The following is a 21549-nucleotide window of genomic DNA, read 5'->3' as shown; positions in this document are numbered from 1 at the left end:
GGTTACTGCTACACATGTCATGAAAGGGAATTCAAATACATGAATGCTTTCCTGATATTACCATGTAACATAATAAACATAACTGCATTGCAGTTCTACCTAGAAGAACCCGACTCAGCCAACTGGTATGTACTACATGAATGGACCTGTCATGTTCTTGGCACACTCAGTGGGTGTGTACTAATTAGCATGTTCTGCAGGCATGTTCTCCTTAAATGGACTTGGCAAGGAGTATCTGGAGGTACATGGCACATTCATCAGCCCCAGTCCTACCTGGCGTGTTCAAGCAACACAGGAACTAATAGAAGGGTTTCAGTTTATAAATCCAAGTAGGGTTTTGCTAATAAGAATTCTACCTTTCCTTTCCCACATCGGCCCTGCCTAGAAATAAAGAAATCCCTCTCCACCCCGAAGCACCATTCAGTACATAAGAACATAAGAATGGCCATACTGGGTCAGACCTAAGGTCCATCTAGCCCAGTATTCTGTGTCCCGACAGTGGCCAATGCCAGGTGCCCCAAAGGAAATGAACAGAACAGGTAACCATCAAGTGATCGATCCCGTCACCCATTCCCAGCTTCTGACAAAAGTAAGGGTGAGAGTACAAGCGAGGGGTTTTTATTATGATGATTAGTACTGCTGATATTTAACAATACTGCTGGTGTTACACAACTACCAAGAGGTTCTGGTTGCGATCAGGGCCCCATTGTACTGGGCACTCTACAAAGACAATAAGGTACGTCCACTCTTCAAGCTGGAGGTGTAAATTTCACCTCGAGGAGACTTACCTGTGTCAGCTCTGATCAAACTAGTGCACTAAAAATAGTGTAGCCATGGCACTGCGAATGGTGAGTGGGGCTGGCCTACCATCTCAGATGGGTACATATGCAGGGCAGCTAGCCCCTTGTGCCACCATGGCTGCTCTCTAATTTTAACCCACTAACTCAATCAGAGTGAACACAGGCACGTCTCCTTAAGCTAGAGCTACTCTTCCAGCTCAAAGGGCAGACATACCCATGCAGGCAACTTGCAGTCCAAGTGGATAAGACAGACAAAGCGTGGGCGGCAAAGAGCATTATTATTATCCCCATTTTAAGGATTGTGTGGAACTGAGGCACACAGAGAATACATGGCATTTCCAGATGCTAACAGGAAGACTGCAACAAGCCAGGAATTGATCTACTTTCATTATCAACATGAAACAGAGAATAAATGGATCATAGATTTAAAATATTATAGAACAATGTCAATTAGACCGAACAAACAGTTACAATCAAAATAACACAATCACGATTGATTCATTGGCACAAACTCATTCAGCTGATGGAAAACCTAGAGCTCTAAAATACATTTATATTTCACAAGTCCAAGTAATAGAAAACAGCTGCCCAGTTAGCCTAAACGGACCTCAATTTTTTTTCATCTTTTCATGTACGTTTTGAAAATGTATCTCAGGGTGAATTGATTTAAATTGGGATTTAAATCACCAACTGGAAAACCTTGATTTAAATCAGTAATTATCACCAACTTTACCATTTGAACTTAAGTTAGTTTCTAAAGAAAGGTGCATTCTCATTGGTTGATAGAATCATTAATATGTTGATTTACAACTAAATAGATCATTTACCCTAGATTTGGTACATCTTTTTACAACCTAAGAAGGTACACTATCACTATATACATTTATTTAAGCAATTATATAGCTTAATATTTTCAGATTCTTATTAATTGTATATTTTAGTATGTTAGAAAATGGTGAATGATATATTGCTTATTTACTTGATAATTAACTTTTTGCTCAAGTTTTGCATCAAGCAGCATTAGAGTGGTAACTGGTATTTAAACAAACGCACAAAACATCATATAACATTTATTTTTATTAAACAAAACAAACCCTTAATACAGTACATGACCTATTTTGTCATATTTATAAAGCTTGACCCCCCCCACCCCGATAGCTAGTGTGGCAGAGCTCTGACCTTGCTCCTGTGGGTCCTGCGCTTCTAGGCGGTTTATGCTTAGCCTCAGTGGCTCACTGTGACCCTCCACGTAGCCCTTCTCTCTCTAGGGCCAGGGTTACAGTCTACTGAGCCCTTTTCATCATAGGCTGCAAGGAGGTTGGGGAGAGAACTCCCACAGTCTCTGTTCAGCCTCCTGTCCTGACAGGGACCTGACTTCCCCTTCCAGGAGCTGTTCCTGTAGTGGTGGGTTGTGGGGAACCCGGGCCCGCCCTCTACTCCGGGTTCCAGCCCAGGGACCCTAATGGTAGCAGTTGTTGGCAGCCAACCTTTCACTGCCGGAGTTGCGACATTTCCCTGGGCCACTTCCCCACAGCTCTCCTGCTTCTCCCTTCTTCACCCTTACCTTAGGGCTCCTTTAACGATGTTTTAGGGTGTCTTCAGTAACCAGCCCTTCAGCCGCACTTCCTTTCCTCTGGCTCCCTGGCTCCTCTGCCTGACTGGAGTGAGCCTTTTTTATAGTAACAGCAGGGCCTTAATTAGAGTCAGGTGGTCACATTAACTGAATGGCCTCACCTGACTCTTTACAGGTTAATTAGAGTCAGGTGTTCTCATTAGCCTGGAGCAGCCCCTGCTCTGGTCAGTCAGGGAACAGAAAACTGTTAATCCAGTGGCCAGTATATCTGCCTTCAGCTATTCTGCTGTACTCAACTGGCCTGAGTCTATCACACTAGATATTTCCCCCTTGATTACTAACAACAAATCATACCAAACCAGCTTGATTTCCTTCTTTGACAAGGTAACTGGTTTGCTGCATAGGGGGAATGCGGTGGACATATTGTATCTGGACTTTAGCAAGGCTTTTGACTCAGTCCCACATGACATTCTGATAAGTAAGCTGGAGAAACGTGGGTTCGGCAGAACTACCATTAAGTGGACACATAATTGGTAAAACAACTGCAAACAAAGAGTAACTATTAATGGAATGATGTCAGATTGGAAGGTGTCAAATGGGGTTCTACAGGGTTCTGTTCTGGGTCCAGTGTTGTTTGACCTAAGTGTAGTTATAGAGCATACTGATCACGTTTGCAGATGACACAAAGCTAGACAGGGGTTGCCAACACTTTGGAGGATAGAGCTAAGATTCAGAGGGATCCTGATAAATTGGAGAATTGGGCTATAGACAGCAAAATGAAATTCAAGAAAACACATGTAAGGTGCTTCACTTAGAAAAGAAAAACCAAATGCACAAACACAGAATGGGAGATAACTGGCTTGGCAGCAGCATTGCTGAGAGGGATCTGGGAGTCGTGGTGGATCAGAACCTCAACATGAGTTAACAATGCAATGTTGTTGCAAAAAAAAAAAAAGCAAATGCAATTTTGGGTTGCATTAACAAAGACATAGCATGCAAGTCATGGGAAGTGATAGTACTGCTCTACTCAGCACTGGGCAGGCTTCAGCTGGAGTACTGTGTCCAATTTTGGTCACTGCTGTATAGAAAGGATGAAGAGAAACTGGAAACAATACAGAGGCGAGCGACAAGGATGATTAAAAGGATGGAATACAAGCCATGTGAGCAAACTGCCTAGGGAGGCTGTGGAAGCTCCTTCACTGGAAGTTTTCAAAAGGAGGCTGGGTAGCCATCTGTCTTGGATGGTTTAGACATAACAACTCCTGCATCTTGGCAGGAGGTTAGACTAGATGACCCTCGTGGTCCCTTCTAACCCTATGATATGATGATTCTTTCTTTATACAGAAAGCAACCTCTAACTCAAAGTTTTTGTTAGAGGCTCATGGATTCAACATATTTATTTTTTTATTTAAATGGTTTAAGTGATTATAAATGAGGGCCTTAGCATATTTTGTATTAAATTCAGAATTCATTTTAAATAGATTTATTTTTAAAAAGAAAAACTTAGTATAATTTAAACAAAAAAGACTGATTTAAATAAAAAAAATCCAATTTAAATTAAAAACTATTTATTTTATTTTAAATCATCACTTTTTATCCACCCTGACGTATCTACAATAGTTTTCTACAGGTACACGGTTAGCTTTTTAATATATTTGGAGGAGCAAGTAGTTCAGCAATATACTTCAAGTATGTCAAACCAGAGCAAATATTTACCTTTCAAGATCACTTCTTATTGTAGGCCCACCACATCTCACAGACAAGTAAGTCTTGACTTGGGCCCCAATTCTGCAAGATGTGTGCTTAACTTTAAACACATGGAGTAGTTCCATTGCCTCCCCAGAAGCCATGTGCTTAATGTTGAAAACGTGCACGTTTGCCCAATTCTGCCATCTGCTTCTTTCTCTTCTCGCTTCCTATCATACACCCTGGCCAAATGTTACCTGTATTGTTGGCCTACATCCCAGTAAGGTGGTGGTCTCATTTTTTAATGTTTGGAGCTAAAAAATGACAAGCACTTTGAACTTTCAAAGTTTCTCTCCATATTGTTACTTTTGCATGTGAACTCTTTGTATGCACTTTGGATAAACTTTACAGATGGGGCAATGATTGCATTGCAATCTCAAGCACTAAACTTAACCAAGGAACCTTTTAAAAATCTGACTTGCCCAGCTAGAGGGCAATAAGTTAGGGGCACAAAACTGGGATGCAAAAGCTAACAATATTTTCAGGTGTTCCTATCACGTTAACTGGACATCGTCTTCAAGACTTTAGAATCGGTTTGCAGCCCTTCCTCCTGTACTCTTTGAAAATTACCCTCCTTTGTGTTTAATATTTGGGCTTTAGGAGGTGGCAGAGATGGCCAGAAATGTGATACAGCAATTACTCCTCTTGTGCAGGCTGGGGCTGTCATTCTCAGCCAGTTTGTACTGGTGACAGTGTTGTGAGTCAGGGAACTGGAAGCCTTTATACACAAAGACTCAGAATTAAAGTACAGAACTAACGTTTTATTGGATCTGTAAGACATGGCTGAAAATAAACTTGAAACTAAGCACCCAAAGTATCCTGTCCAAGCAACTAGTTCTCCCGCAAAACCTAGAATGAGTTGTTGAGGTGCAGTCTATAGTCAGCTGTTTTAATTCTCTGCTCTGGATTTAGGGCGACCAGATGAGAGGGAGAAAATATCGGGACACATGGGGGAGGAATCCGTGCAGGGGAAAAAAAAAAAAAAAAGCCAAGCGCTGCCGGCGGAGCAGTGAGAAGGGGGGAAAAAAAAAAAAAAGCCAAGCGCTGCCGGCGGAGCAGCGAGAAGGGGGGAAAAAAAAAGCAAGCCGAGTGCTGCCGGCGGAACAGCGAGAAGAAGAAGAAGAAAAAAGCCAAGTGCTGCCGGCAGAGCAAAATATCGGGACAAATTGTGTCCCAACCAAAGACTGGTCGGGACGTGGGACAAACACCTAAATATCGGGACATCTGGTCACCCTATCTGGATTAAGGACGGGACCTTTCCAAGACATTAAGAAGGACACAGATAAATCCTCCCCAAATAAAAATTTGAGATTGAAAAGCTGGGTTTCTTCTCTGGAAGTACTTGCAAGATGGGTTTCTTTTAACGACAGCAAACAGACAGACAGGGCTTAAATGGGAAATCAGAAGAAAATGGGGAACTGCGAAGTGCTATGCAACACTCACTGTAACATCTCTCTGCACCAACAGGAACTTACTCAAAACCAGCTTCTAAATAGTTTGTGTCTAATACTCAGAGTAAGTCCCATGAATATCAGAATCAAGACTCTTGTTGTACAAGTCTCTTTGTGCTTTCCATATCCCCTCCCTTATGGAACATTTGACATGCAAATTTCTTACACAGAACTTGTCCAAGCCTTCATTTATTATACCCAACAATAACCATGATTTGAATGAATTCAGAGGAAGCAAGTATCAGGATAATGGAAACAATCGACCTGGCCTATCTATGGAAAAGGGACTGTAAAAGTAGGTAAGGCCTTCTGCATTAACAAACTATTCTGTGGAAGTTTTGCTCTGAGAACTGAATGGGTTCTCTTTTGCAGCCTGGGTTCAAGACTGCATTGTTTTGGGGTGAAAAATCACTTTGGGGAGTCCAGTGAGGAAAACAAAACAAAACACTGGGACAGGATTGGTGTCACCAGTTGCACTGAAAAGCATAACATACAGACTTTGTGTCAGTTCAGTTTTATTTTTGTTCTGTGTGTCTTTTTTAAAATCTTCCACTACGAGTAACACGTCTAGTAAGTGTTGCAGCCTTTGTGGCAGCTTTTCTCATGCCTAACAGCATGTGCCTAGACATATATACAGTATTCTGCATTAAAATGTTGACTTTAACCACAAAACCTGAGCACATCGTATTCAAAGATCTGACAATGTAGTTTCCTATAGAAACATAGGTTTATATTTACTCTAATATAGCACGTAGTAAATGCATGCTGTAAAAATGGCAGGATACAGATAGTGTCACATGAACCATTAAAAACTGTTTGAGATAGTAAATACGTATGGAAAGTAAGTTGTTTCAGTAGTACCCAGAAGCCTACAACACATGTCTGGGTGCTAGACAGACGTGATAAAGAGGCAGCCTCTGCCCCAGAAAACTTAAGACCTATCGAAATGAGTATGTGATATAAATAGGACAAAGGTACAATTTTCTGAAGTGCCTACGTTTCATTTTAAAAAGGGGCCCAGGCATTTAGGAGTCTAAGTCTAACTGAAAGTCATTTAATTCCATTGACTTTCTACGAGACCTGAGCTGCTATGTGCCCATGTCACTGTTGGAAATGTGACTTAGGCTCCTAAATCACATGGGTACAATTTTCAAAAGTGCCTAATGCCAGGTCTACAGTAAAAAATTTGGTCAACCCCACTACATCATTCAGGGGCATGAAATTTCCACCCCCCCACAAGCGATACAGTTAAGCCAACCTAACCACCGGTGTAGACAGTGGTAGGTGGATGGAAGAATTCCTCCCCTGTTCTCAGGGAGGTGGATTAACTACAGCAATGGGAGACCTCCATCGTGTCTACACGGCAGCTGCACCGCTGTAGCATTTCAAGTGTAGACATGGCCTAAGTCTAGTATTTCCACATTACAGGATGCAGAACAGATACTGAAGCCTACTATTATGAAACACAATATGGACTTTTAAAATAAATAAATAAATAAACCAACAGCATGGATGCTGGATGTGACCAGCCAGATGAGGGTAAGGACAGAATAGGACTCTCAAAGAATTGTAGAAATAGGGATAAAAAAGTACATCAGTCCAGTTCTTCAGTCCCCCATTTTCCTAGTACCTAGTGTGTGCGATATCCCTGTACTGTTCTCCTAGTTCCATTTAAGGCGTCTCAAACATCTCTCTTGGCAGGTAGCTCCCTTGTCTTGGCCTAGAGCAGCAGTTCTCAAACTGTGGGTCGGGACCTCAAAATAGGTCACAACCCCCTTTGAATGGGGTCACCAGGGCTGGCTCAGACTTGCTGGGGCCTGGGGATGAAGCCCGAGCCTCAATGCCCAGGGCCGAAGCCAAAACCTGAGAGCTTCAGCCCTGGGCGGTGGGGCTCAGGTTGTAGGCCCCCTGCCTGGGGCTGAAGCCCTTGAGCTTCAGCTTTGGCCCTCATGTCCAGAGCGGTGGGGCTCAGGCTTTGTCCCCCGCACCCTGGGCAGTGGGGCTCGGGCTCAGGCTTCAGTCCCTCTTCTGGGAGTCATGAAGTAATTTTTGTTGTCAGAATGAGGTCGTGGTGCAATGAAGTTTGAGAACCTAGAGGTTTGATAGTTATCTATAGTGGCTCTTCTCTCTGAACTCTTCTCAAGAGAGGTACCAGAGCTGTGTCTTGAACAGCCAGCATAATTCCAACAGTAAATACATCTGTCAACAGATTATTTAATTGGATGAACAATAAACAAACTGTTTAATTTCATATTTACATGGGCCAAATATGAAATTAGACAGTCTGTGTATTGTTCATCCAATTAAATAATCTGTTGACAGATGTATTTACTGTTGGAATTATGCTGGCTGTTCAAGACACAGCCCTGGTACCTTTCTTGAGTAAATAATACACATCTAGAAAACATTTTCTTTTTTTCTGCAGAACCACTTAAAATATGTTCAAACTCATAGCACAAAACCTACCAAGGGCTGAAAGTGCATTATCTCACTCTGCTTTTCTTGTATTCCAAATGGTAAGGTAATACTTTAACCTTCCATGGAGGCTCTCAAAGCACTTTGCAAATCTTAACAAATCAATCACCACAACACTCCAGTGAGGCATTATGACACCTTTTACGGACTGGGGAAACTGAGGCAAACTGACTCACTTATCATCATGCCTAGTGCCAATGGCAGAGGAAGGAATAGGATGCAGGAGTCCTGACTCTCAATCCCCTCCTCTAAGCCCTGGCCCAGGCAAAGGGGATCACGTTAGATTCTTGGGTTTGCTGGTTCAGGAGATATTATTAGAAGCAGTTCCCATGGGGCAATAAACCATGTCCATTATTCAACTTGAGAATCTTGTCCAGAAGGGCTAGGAAACATCATCATGCCCCTTCATCTGCTTTAGTGACCTAGGAGCAGGTCTTCCCTGCATTGCAGCACCAGGTACACCAAGAACTAACCTATGTCGCCCTTCTCTCCAAATCCCATCCCAAAGACCTCCTGACTCAGTCAGATCTCAGCCCTGCCGGCGTGGGCAGTAGGTAGGATGCCGGTGCCTTCCCTGCTCTAGATATAGGGGTGGGAAAGGTGAATGGGATTAGGGAGGGATGGAGTGTCAGGGTAGGGGCATAGCACTTCCACCCCACCCCCAGTGTCCCAGTCCCCTTCCTGCCGAGAGCACCAAGACAAGGAGAGATGCAGGGGCCCGCCCTGATTCTGACCCTACCAAGGGGGCAGCAATGGGGAAGAATAAAAGAGTGATGGGGTGCAGGCACCCAAATCCCCTTCCCCAGGGAAGTAGTGGGACAGAGAGAAGAGGCAGCAGTGGAGGGTTCCTAAATCCCCCTTACAGCTGCTCCAAGAGATGGGAAAAAGGAAATAAATGGGTAAAATGTCCTCCACTGTCCGGAGAGCTGGAGCATCCACAGGGCACTATCCCATGGGCAGTGGGCACAGCTGGGGACACAGTCCTAAGAGGTGGGTGTTTCAGAGCTGGGGAGGCTGCAGTCCCAGGGCAGGGGGCACAGGGCTGGACTGGGGGAAGTGGGTATGGAAAAGGCGGTGCAGGGCTAGGGCTGTGAGCAGGGGGAACAGTCACATGGAGGGGACTGGCCCAAGGGAAAGGGGACACGGGGCTGTGCGCAGTGGCGGGGGGCTGGGCTGGCCTGGCCGGAGGCGGGGGGCACGGGACTGGCCGGGGCTGGGGAAGGGGGCGCGGGGCCAGCCGGACGCGCACTCACCGCGCCCCTCTCGAAGTCGTTGTAGAAGGGCTTGTCCAGCAGGTGCCTCTCGCTGCAGCCCGCGGTGCCCTCCAGGCTCAGGTAGATGTAGTCGTCGGTGCCCGCGAACCACTGGGTGCCGGTGGCCACGGTCACGGTGTAGGACGGCATGGCCCGGCCGGAGCGCGCAGCCACCAGGAGCCGAGCTGCCCGCCTGAACCAGCTGGGGAATGAGCGCCGGGCTCCGCTGCTGCAGCACCGCCCCCTCCGACACAGCCCCTCCCCGGCCCCGGCTACACCCTCCCGGTCCACAGCCCCCGGCTACCCCTCCCTGCCCCCGGCTACACCCCTCTGGGTACACAGCCCCCGGTTACCCCTTCCTGCACCAGGTTACACCCCTCCCTGCCCCCGGCTACCCCTCCCTGCCCCCGGCTACATCCCTCCGGGTACACAGCCCCCAGTTACCCCTTCCTGCACCAGGTTACACCCCTCCCATGCACAGCCCCCGGCTACCCTTCCCTGCACCCCGGCTACACCGCTCCCGTGCACAGCCCCTCCCTGCAACCCAGCTATACCTCTCCTCTGCACAGCTCCTAGGGCTATGGCTACACTTGCACTTCAAAGAGCCTGCCGCGGCAGCGCTTTGAAGCGCTAAGTGTAGTCAAAGCACCAGCGCTGGGAGAGCGCTGGGAGAGCGCTTCATACTGTAACTCCCCTATACACCCTGTTTAGCACATCCTTAACTACCCCCTACCCAGCGCTCTCCCAGCGCTGTCCATACTCCACCTCCCTGTGGGGAATAATGTACAGCGCTGGGAGCCGTGCTCCCAGCGCTGGGGCTTTGACCACACTGGCGCTTTGCAGCGCCGCAATTTGCAATGCTGGAGAGGGTGTGTTTTCACACCCTGCTGCAGCGCTGCAAATTTGCAAGTGTAGCCACTAGCGTACCTCTCCCTGCACTAGGCTACACTCCTCCTGGAGGACAGCCCCTAGCTACCCCCTCTTCTCCAGGGGTGGCTGTAGGCACCAGCGCAGCAAGCGCGTGCCTGGGGTGGCAAGCTGTGGGGGGTGGCCTGCTGGTTGCTGTCAGGACAGCAGTCAGGAAGCCTTTGACGGCGTTTCTGTGGGAGGTCCACTGGTTCCGCGGCTGTGAGCTTGGCTACACTTGAAAGTTGCAGCGCTGGGAGTTACAGCGCTGGTCATGTAGCTGTGCAGGAACAGCGCTGGTGTGTGGCCACACTCACAGCTACCAGCGCTGGTGTGTGGCCACATTTACAGCGCTGTTGGGAGTGCTGCATTATGGGCAGCTATCCCAGCATTCAAGTGGCAACAACGTGCTTTTCAAAAGAGGGGGGTGGAGGGTGGTGTACTGTGACAGGGAGCGGGGAAGATAGAGAGAGTGGATTTTTGGAGCCAACACTGTGTGTTAGCTTCCTGGATTGAAAAATCACAAAATGTTTGCGAACCCTTAGTCTTAACTGCAAACAGCCTGCATCCAACGCTGTTTCTCTGTCAAGCAAACATTCACTCCCTGCCTCTCATTTGATCGTTCACAGCCAGGTACAGATAGCTCCTGTTTGCTGTGATCAGTGTTTGTTTTTTTAGATAAGCAGTTCAACGGCGGATCGGAGTTCACAACAAAACAAAGAGAGGCTGCATAACAAAACAAAGAGAGTAATTTAGTTAAAAGCATTCTGGGATATCTCCTTATTCCCTGGAGGCCAATAAAAGCGCTGGTGTGTGTCCACACTTGATGAGCAGCGCTGGATCACCAGTGCTGTAATCGCTACACCCCAACCTGACCAGATGTACAGCTAGGGCTGCAGCCAGGGAGTTGCAGCGCTGGATGTGCCTTGCAGGTGTGGACGGTTACTAATTGCAGTGCTGGAAAGCCTCTACCAGCGCTGCAACTTGCAAGTGTAGCCAAGCCCTTTGGCGGCAATTCGGCGGCGGGTACGCCGAAGGCACGGGACCAGCAGATCACCCACAGAACTGCCGTGGATTCCACGGGACCGGCGGACCTCCAGCAGAAACGCCGCTGAAGGCTGCCTGACTGCCGTGCTTGGGGCAGCAAAAAACATAGAGCCGCCCCTGCTCTTCTCCCTGTACCCTGGCTACACCCCTCCTGTGTACAGCGTCTAGATACCCCTCCCTGCACCCGGGCTACACCTCCTATGCACAGCCCCTAGTTATCCCTCCCCTCCCACAGCCCCTCCCTGCACCTGGCTACACCCTTCCCAGTGCACAGCCGCTAATTACCCCTCTCTGCATCCCAGATACACCCGTCTTGGTGCACAGCTCCTAGCTACCTCTCCCTGCACCCTGGCTACACACCTCCCCTCCCACAGTCCCTCCCTCAACCCCAGCTATACCCCTCCCTGTGAACAACCCCTAGGTACCCGTCCCTTCTTGCAGCCCTTCCCTGCACCCTTAGCTACAAACTCCTCCCGCACACAGCCTCTAGCTACACCGCTGAGCTATACCTCTCCCAGTGCACCCTTTGAGCTACACCCTTCCTGGTGCGCAGCCCTTGCCTGCACCCCTACTTACACTCCTGCTGCACACAGCCCCTTAATGCACATCCCTGCCTTCACCCCACTCCCTTCCCCCCCTCACCTATACCCAAAACCTGCACTCAGCTCTTCCCTGCACACCCACTTGCTATACCCCGTCTACTGCACTCGGTACTAACCAACCACTATCTATACCTCACACCACTTGTACACAGACCTGCATGCCCCTAACCACCACCTGCACACACAGCTCTGTATACCCCCATATATCCCTACACGCTCTATGAGTCCTGTCCTGCTCTAGTCCACCCCACAGTCCTACATACCAAAATAACCTCCTCCCATATCTATACCTCATACTCCCTTCACTCAGAGCCCTACACACCCGTAACCACCCCAACCCCAACAGACTCACCCTCCACAATAACCACCTCTGCCTCTACATACACACCCCAACCACCACCTACACACATACACCTATACCTCTACTGTCTACATCCAACACCACTACAGATCTTTTATGTGTACCCCATAGCCCTACATACCCTAACCACACAGCCCTGCACACCCCCTATATATTTTCCACACACCCAAACAACCCCCACCCCATCCACACAGTCCCCTATACACACCCTATTTATACCCTAGAGCCCTACAATCCCTAACTACAATCACCTGTACACACCCCAACCACCGCCTGCATACAGCCTTACACCCCCATATGTACCGCACACCCCACACTGCACAGCCCAAAACATCTCCACCTCAATGCACAGCTCTACGTACCCCTAACTACCATGTTCACACACAGCCCTAAACACACCTATGTATACCTCACACCCCTGCACACACAGCTATACACACCGTATCCCTTCATGCACAGCCCAGCACATACAGCTGTACACATTACACCCTGTCACACACAGCCCTACACACCCTAACCAACCACCCCTCCTCCAACCCCCATAGTTCTATACACCCTCATATATACACCCACAGCCCTTATATACTGTAACTCCCCTATACCCCTGTTTAGCACATCCTTAACTACCCCCTACCCACACCGTCCTACACATTCCACAGTGATACACACCCCCTACACATCTTAACCACACCCACCCTCTGCATTCAGCCCCACAAACCCTTAACCACCTCTGCCCACTCTACACACAGCCCTTCATTCCCTAACCACCCTGAACACACACAGAACTACACACCCAAACCACCCCTCCTCCCTGCACACCTCTCATCATCCCCATCCACTCTAGACACAGCTCCACACACCCATAGCCACCTCCATAGTCCATTCACACACAAATCCCCATAAATTCCACCCTACAGAAACCCCTATAAATACATATCCTTATGCACATTCCATTGAGCTCTATACATTCCCCTACACACCACTACAAATACCAAGTATCAGAGGGGTAGCCGTGTTAGTCTGGATCTGTAAAAGCAGCAAAGAGTCTTGTGGCACCTTATAGACTAACAGACATATTGGAGCATGAGCTTTCATGGGTGAATACCCACTTCATCGGATGCATGTAGTGGAAATACCAACGAAGTGGGTATTCACCCACGAAACCTCATGCTCCAAAACCTCTGTTAATCTATAAGATGCCACAAGACTCTTTGCTGCTTTTACAAACACCAAGTAGCTACTCCCTACAAATACACCCCAGTGGACACATGCTCTCTCTCTCTCTCTCTCTCTCACACACACACACACGATATTCCTTTTAAATGCACACCCATACATCTCCCTATACATATACTTAGGCCCTCTCTACAAGTACCCACAACGCCCCCCCCACACACATCCTGACAATGAACAGCACAGCTTGATTTTGTTGCATATTAATTTATATGTAATAAATGGAAGGAGCCCAGATACTACAGTGATGGGCAACAGTGTAAAACCCTAAGATAGTAATTGTATGTTACATTTCTATAGCACCTTTTGTAAGAATGGGCATAATGGGTCAGACCAATAGTCCATCTAGCCCAGTAGCCTGTATTGTGACAGTGGCCAATTCCAGGTGCTTCAGAGGGAATGAACAGAACAGGTAATCATCAAGTGATCCATCCCCTGTCTCCCATTCCCAGCTTCTGGCAAAGAGCTTTCTGTCTGAGGATCTCAGAACAAACATTAATTGATCTTCACACACCCATAGGTAGTATTATTACCCCACTTTACAGATGAGGAAGCTTAAGGACAGAGAGATTAAAGCCAAAGGGAAGAGGCAGGTTCAGGCATGAGGTGGATCGGGAATAACATGCTTTGCAACAAAAACAGTATGCAGCATTCTGGGTTTTTGAGTACATAAACCAAGGCCTCTCCACTTTGTCACCATTGAGATTTCACGCCAGTAATGTGTTGGATGGAAACTTCTATTTTCATTGTCTTTGGGGAACATGAAGTTTTTCACTTGCTGTGGCCCATGCAGTACAAGGAAGTCCCTCAGGCTACTGCTCAAGTGGGTCCACAGTCCTCGGTCATCTAGACTTAAGGAACTAAACTCATCAGCAGCTGTTTCTTGCGCCTTCACCACGCTCTTCTCTGATCTACACTTTTCTTCAGGAATGTGCATGGTTACATCCATTTGAAATGGAGATATGGATGCTGCAGTATCTGCCAGGTCACCGGCACTCTGACTAACGGGAAGATCAGGCATCTCCTCACCACTCACATCCTCACTGGGGCCGGAAGGCTCACCGTGAACATTTGTGTCTATGTATCTCAGGAGAGCTCCTTCCTGCTTAGATAGAAAAGCTTCCTTTGCTTTCTTTCTTTTTCTGAATGCTACCCCAGAAGGGGCGTTTTCTTCTTTCACTCATGACTGCTGTTCTGTGCCAGCTATAGTGGCTCTCAGCACTCAATTGAAGGGGACAAATAAGCAGGCTGGTAGCAGGGCCTGAGTGAGGGAAGATATCAGCGTCTTAAGGGCCTAACTGGCTCCTACTACTTCAATTGACTGGCTGTTCTCCTCAAGTAGGTTCAGGGAAGCAGCAGGAAACAGGAAGCTCCCTGAGAAGCTGGTGTTAATCAGTCCAGGCTCCTGGAGGTGCTAGAGAGGTACATAAGAGGCTCCTCCTCCTCTCCCTCCCTGCAGCTCCTGCTGCTTTCTGTTCTTCCCTCTCACCTTTTCTCCTGCCTGCCTGTTATGTCTCTTGTGCCCTCCTTCCTCCGGCACAGCACGCCACCATCTCTGTGCATCTAGAGCAGAGAGAATACATGTGCACCAGCAGCAGACACAATTTTCTACACTCTGGGTCTTAGTGGCGCCCCCCCACAGTCTGGCACCTGAGGTTGCCGCCTCAGTTTGCCTCATGGTAAGGCCAGACCTGAATGAGCCAAAAAACAGTCCCTCTGTTTAGACTATGATTTTTAGTGTCTAGCAGAATTATGCATTTAATTTCCCAGGCTCATCTTTTGAAGGTTTTGTGCAGGTTTCCTTTAAGGACAAGGATTGATAGGTCAGATCTGGAGAGATCACTTTGTGAAAAGTATTCACCTAGGGGTGATACTGTTAGGGTGGTTTTTTCTTTTATCATTTTTCTGGGTGAGTTCATTGGAGAGCATGGCGATTGTCTGGTTTCACCTGCATAGTTATTGTTGGGGCATTTGACAACTTTGCAAATATTAAATATGTGGTCACTTAGGAAGTTAACGCATGTGCCTAGAAGGTAGCACAGACTCTTTTTTCTTTTTTTTGTATTTTATTCGCATCATAACTTGGCAAGTTGGAGGATAATGATTCATGGATTTTAAGGCCAGAAGGAACCATTGTAACCATCTAGTCTTGTACGGAAGATCTGGCCACCGGAAGGCTGCTGCTGTGCCACTTGAGAGCCACACTCAGCTTCAGTAATTATCGAGGGTTGGGGATGTTTTACTAACCTGTTGCAGATGTGTGTAAGTGCTTGAGACAAAGTAAAGTTTAGCTTTAAGTGAAAGCACTCTTGTGGTGCCTTGTTTCTGCCAGCCACCTATTGTTCAGAAGGCCATGCCTCCCTTGATTTATTTCCTGACACCACCTAGCACAGAGTAAAAGTTACCAAGAGCTTTGGGTTGAAAAAAACCCAGGTAACAGTCAGACTTCCTGCATAACACTCACAGGTCACAGATCTTCTATGAATTAATTCCTGCTTCAAGTCCAATGGCTGTGTCTGAAGTAGAGCTAATCTTCCAGAAAAACATACAGTTAATTCAAATATTTCCAGTGATGGAGAAGCCTTTGGTAAGTGGTTCCAATGATTACTAACCCTCACTGATAAACATTATTTCTAGTCTGAATTTGTCTAGTTTCAACCTTAACTGTTTGTTCCTCATGCAACTATAAACTGTGATCATATTGCCCTTAACCTTCTCTTTGTTATGCTAAATAGATAGAGCTCTTTAAGTCTATCACTATCAGGTGCATTTTCTAATCCTTTAATCTTCTCGTGGCTCTCATCTAAATCCTCTCCAATTTATCACCAAGCTTGAATTGTGGGCACCAGAACTGGACACAGGATTCCAGCAACAGTCGCACCAGTGCCAAATATAGAGTTAAAATAACCTCTCTACTGCTACTCAAGATTCCCCAGTTTATGCATACGAGGATCACATTAGCTGTTTGGTCACAGTGTTGCACTGGTAGCTCAGGTTCAGCTGATTATCCACCAGTCCCCCCAAAATCTTTTTCAGTCACTAGATGGCCTTGAGCAAATCACTGAACATTTTTGTGCCTCATTTTATCCATCCACACAATTATAACTGTACTTAGCTACCACACAGCAGTGTTGAGTGGTCTAGTTAATTAGTGTTTGTAAAGTACATTGGAATTACATTCTTTGTTGCTAGATGCATATATGGCCTTACATATGGCTGTTTTGAAACATATTCTTTGCTTGAGCCCAGTTTACCAAGCAATCCAGATTGCTCTGTTTCAGTGACTTGCTCTCTTCATTATTTACCTCTCTCCCAATCTTTGTGTCTTCTGCAAACTTTACTAGTAATTATTTTATGTTTTCTTCCAGGCCATCCATAAAAATGTTAAATAGTGTAGGGCCAAAAATCTATCCCCGTGGGACCTGACTAGAAACACACCTGCTCACTGATAATTGCCGATTTACTATTACATTTTTAGACCTATCAGGCAGTTTTTAATCCATTTAATGTGTCATGTTAACTTTGTATCACTGTAGTTTGTTAGTCAAAATGTCACGCAATACCAAGTCTGACCCCCAGCCTGCATCCCACGATATTAGCATATCTCACTGACAGGCCATCTGTTATCAGCGATCCCTTGTCCTGCCAGTTACAAAATTCAAATTGGGCTCCCACGGTCCACCTGCTTGGCAGGCCCTTCCTACATGGACAGGCAATTTGAATGTGTCTAGCTGACACAAGGGAGCAAAGATACTAATGCAGTGGGTATAATAATGGAGAAGACATGTAAATGAGGATCTGCCTACCTCAGCATCCAGCATATAGGGAATGCGTGAGAAATGGAAGTGGCAGGTTCAGGCATGAGGTGGACTGGGAATAAAGAGCTTTGGTTTCTTCTTCCACGTCACTGTTGATGTGTCTTCTAACCTAGGATCAAATACACCAAAGGAACTCTCCCTAAATCAACAGCCTAGTACAGCAACACTACACAATGGTTAGGAAGGAAGCAAAGAAGAATGCTGTATACAATTGCAAACACAGGGGAAATTTAAGATAAGCAGAGCATCATTTGCCAAATGAGAAGTGGGCCAGAATGCTGTGTTTAAAACCCCTTTATAAAACCATGTAGTGGGATCTTTAATGACTGTAAGACATCAGCATCTCTTATTATTGCTTGTCCAAAAGTTGGCCTCCTCCAGCAGAACAGTGCCCCTAACCACCATCCTGGGGCACTTGTTACTGGCTCAGAGGAAAAAGTGCCGCATACTGAATCACCCCCAAACACTTTTGCCAGCTAACAGTTGTTCTGTCTAAGTTCCCCAGCTGAATACTGGCCTGGCCTGAGTTAGTTTAATTTGTGAAATCATTGGAATCTTGTTATACCAAGAAAATAAAAATGAGCAGGATCTTATTTAAGGGATAAGGCAATATGCTGCATTTATTGTGAATACAAAAGGAGTCAGAGTAAGCTGTCAGTTATAGCTATAACATTCCATTCACTCACACATTTATACACACATGCACACAAGTTCTGCAAGGTTGTTATAGTTACCAGCCTAGGAGTTGCTCGTGCCAAGTCACTGGCCAGGTGGCCTGGACACAAGGATGGAGCAAGGTTTTGTCAGATGCACATCCGATGCTCCTGGAAGTTGGTTGCAGAATCAGACCCAAAGTTCTCAGTCTTCAGGACCTGTTTTTATAAGGATTTAGCCTCATACAAGTCTATAGGGTTTGATTCGTCATGCTGTTCTCACGTTTGAAGTGATAATTAATCACGGTTTTTACGTTTGAAGTATTAGTCAATCACGCAGATGGCACAGCAATGACGGCTTGTTGTTATTTTGTTCTTTGGCTCTTCGTCCCCTGTCCTTGGGGCGGATTCCGGTGTGCCCTCGGGGTTTTCAGACTATCTCACCCAGCGCATTCTGCAGCCAAATGGTCCTGGGTGGTTGGTTTTTTTATTTAAAGGCTGGCACTTCAGCCCTTTATTATTCATTAAACATCCATCCACAATCATTCTCTATTTTCCTTAACATGTTTTTTATTACATCTACATTTTATTACCTATTTATTTTTTAATATAACCATTCTAAAATCATTGGGACATGACAGACTTCAATAAGTCCATTCATACTATTTGTTACATATGAGAAGAAAACAAGCAAAATAAGATTAAGACAGTGGGGATTGTCTTCCTGAGTTCTGGAGAACGAAGTTGTAATAGTAGTTGTCGTAATGTTATCTTATCACTTTAGAGCAGACTCTTTGTCTCGGGATGTTTTCCTGCAAATAACACAGACCTTGCAAATTGACAATCCTGCTTCAATTAGCACAAACTCAGCAGGCTGAAAGAACAGGCTGGGGGACATATTTCTTTCTAAAAATACAAGCCAAATCCGGTGTCTGTAAATCCCTGGGCCATACTTTCCCCTCATTTTCCCAGTAACCACATAAAATATATTAATCATTATTTTCATTCAACAAGCTTACACATTTGGAAAGCCAAACAATGTTAATGATCCCCAGTCCCCCATGTGCCATGGCCAATGTTTTTAAACCCTGGTGCTTAAAGTTCCCCTAACTCTATGTTTAGGCACCTAAGTAAAAGTGGCCTGATTTTCAGAAGTGCTGAGCATCAGCAAACACCTGAAGCCTTTGAACTGCAGGTGCTTTGACAAACCAGCCCACTTTTATTTGGGTGCCTAAATATGAATTCAAGTGCCCAGGTTTGAAAATGTTGGCCTATTCATATTACTGGTAGTACTCATAGTTTGTACTTTTATACCAAATTTCAACCAAGGATTCCAATGCTAATAAGTGATGGTCACATGAACACCACCCTATACCAGAAACCTACTGACCGCTATACTTACCTACATGCCTCCAGCTTTCATCCAGACCACATCACATGATCCATTGTCTACAGCCAAGCTCTAAGATACAACTGCATTTGCTCCGATCCCTCAGACAGAGACATAGACCTACAGGATCTCTATCAAGCGTTCTTAAAACTACAATACCCACCTGGTGAAGTGAAGAAACAGATTGACAGAGCCAGAAGGGTACCCAGAAGTCACCTTCTACAAGACAGGCCCAACAAAGACAGTAACGGAACGCCACTAGCCGTCACCTACAGCCCCCAACTAAAACCTCTCCAGCGCATCATCAAGGATCTACAATCTTTCTTGAAGGATGATCCCTCACTCTCACAGACCTTTGGAGACAGGCCTGTCCTCGCTTACAGACAACCCCACAACCTGAAGCAAATACTCACCAGCAACTACACACCACACAACAAAAACACCAACCCAGGAACCAAACCCTGCAACAAACCCCAGTGCCAACTCTGTCCACATATCTATTTAAGGGACACCATCATAGGACCTAACCACATCAGCACACCATTAGGGGCTTGTTCACTTGTGTCAGAGTCTACCCTCACTTGAAACTGGGGGGTTTCAAAGTGAGGACCCGCATGTCTTCCCCCACCCCAAAATCCTAGGGTAGGTCTCCCCTTTACTGCCACCATGTCATAGGTCTCACCCCCACTTGGAACTGTTGGGCTCCAATGTGGGGACCTGACTTGGTTTCCCTCTAAACTAAAATTCTAGTTTAGATCTAGTAAGCTGCCACCACTCAATCAGGAAATGTGGATTGAGACACAGTCCTTCCCCAAATCCTAGGGGATTCCAAGAGCCCCAAATCCATGGAGTTTTTACACCCAGGAGAAATAAACCATTCCCCCTGCTTCCTCCCCACTCCCTTTTCCTAGGAGAGATACCGGGATCTAACTACAGAGGGATACCTCCCCCTTCCCTTTCCCTGAGAATCCACCCAAGGAAAGATCAAACAAGTCCTTAATAGAAAAGAATTTATTAAAGAATACAAAGAAAGTAACTTGTCTCTGTAATTCAAGATAGAACAATACAGGGTCTAAACTTATCAATCTCTGGAGAGAATCCCCCCTCCCTTCTTTCTCAGTAAAAGCAATATCAGCAAACAGGAATAAAGAATTTCCTTTAGCAAACACACAATTGCAAATATAGAAAGCAACTCAAAAGACTAATCCGCCTTTCTAATTTAATACTCACTATTAAATAGTAGAAACTACTCCAGGAGAACTTGGAGACATGACTGTTCTTTCTTAGATCCAAAGAGAGCTCTCTCAAAGAACACAGACAAAGGCTTCCCTCCACAGAGATTTGAAAAAATCTTGTCTCTGATTGGTCCTCTGGTCAGGTGGTCATCAGGTACTGCATGTTAACCCTTTACAGGTAAAAGAGACCTTAACCCTGATCTGTTTATTTATGACAACTTGCACATCTACCAATGTGATATATGCCATAATGTGCCAGCAATGCCCCTTTGCCATGTACATTGGCCAAACCAGACAGTCTCTACGCAAAAGAATAAATGGACACAAATCTGACATCAGGAATCATATCATTCAAAAACCAGTAGGAGAACACGTCAATCTCCCTGGTCACTCAATAACAGACCTAAAAGTAGCAATTCTTCAACAAAAAAATTCAAAAACAGACTCCAATGTGAAACTGCAGAACTGGAATTAATTTGCAAATCTAATTTCCTCTATACTAATTTTCCCCTACTGTTACTCACACCTTCTTGTCAACTGTTTGAAATGGACCACTCTCATTACCACTACATACGTTATTTTTCCTCCCTTGGTATCCTGCTGTTAATTGAATTGTCTCATTAGACTGACCTCACACTTGGTAAGGCAACTCCCTTCTTTTCATGTATTTATATCTGCTCCTGTATTTTCCACTCCATGCATCTGATGAAGTGGGTTCTAGCCCAGAAAAGCTTATGCCCAAATGAATTTGTTAGTCTCTAAGGTGCCACAAGGACTTCTCGTTGTTTTTGCTGATACAGACTAACACAGCTACCACTCTGAAAGTTATCATTGTATGAATGGATAAACTGAGACACAAAAACATTCAGTGATTTGCTCAAGGCCATCCAGCAAGTGACTCTGAAAAAGATTTGGGGGTACTGGTGGATAATCAGCTGAACCTGAGCTACCAGTGCAACACTGTGGCCAAAACTGCTAATGTGATCCTTGGATGCATAAGCTGGGG

The 21549-nt window shown here is 45.8% G+C and overlaps 1 protein-coding gene across 2 annotated transcripts in view; it reads right to left on the bottom strand.

Moving 5' to 3' along the window:
* ALOX5 (arachidonate 5-lipoxygenase) overlaps positions 1-17333 on the bottom strand; it is a 61546-nt gene extending 44213 nt beyond the window's left edge. Inside the window, exon 1 of one of the 2 annotated variants that reach the window (XM_039482132.1) lies at positions 17254-17333. In XM_039482132.1, the coding sequence (XP_039338066.1) occupies positions 17254-17268 (15 nt within the window). In that variant the 5' untranslated portion in view covers positions 17269-17333. Of the gene's footprint in view, positions 1-9298; positions 9518-17253 lie in introns of those variants that run through there. The other variant, XM_039482131.1, reaches the window with a different exon arrangement.
* Between the last annotated feature and the right edge of the window lie 4216 nt (positions 17334-21549).

Source organism: Mauremys reevesii, linkage group 7 (assembly GCF_016161935.1).
Source record: "Mauremys reevesii isolate NIE-2019 linkage group 7, ASM1616193v1, whole genome shotgun sequence".
NCBI classification, from domain to species: domain Eukaryota; kingdom Metazoa; phylum Chordata; order Testudines; family Geoemydidae; genus Mauremys; species Mauremys reevesii.
This window is presented reverse-complemented; position numbering and strand designations above follow the sequence as displayed.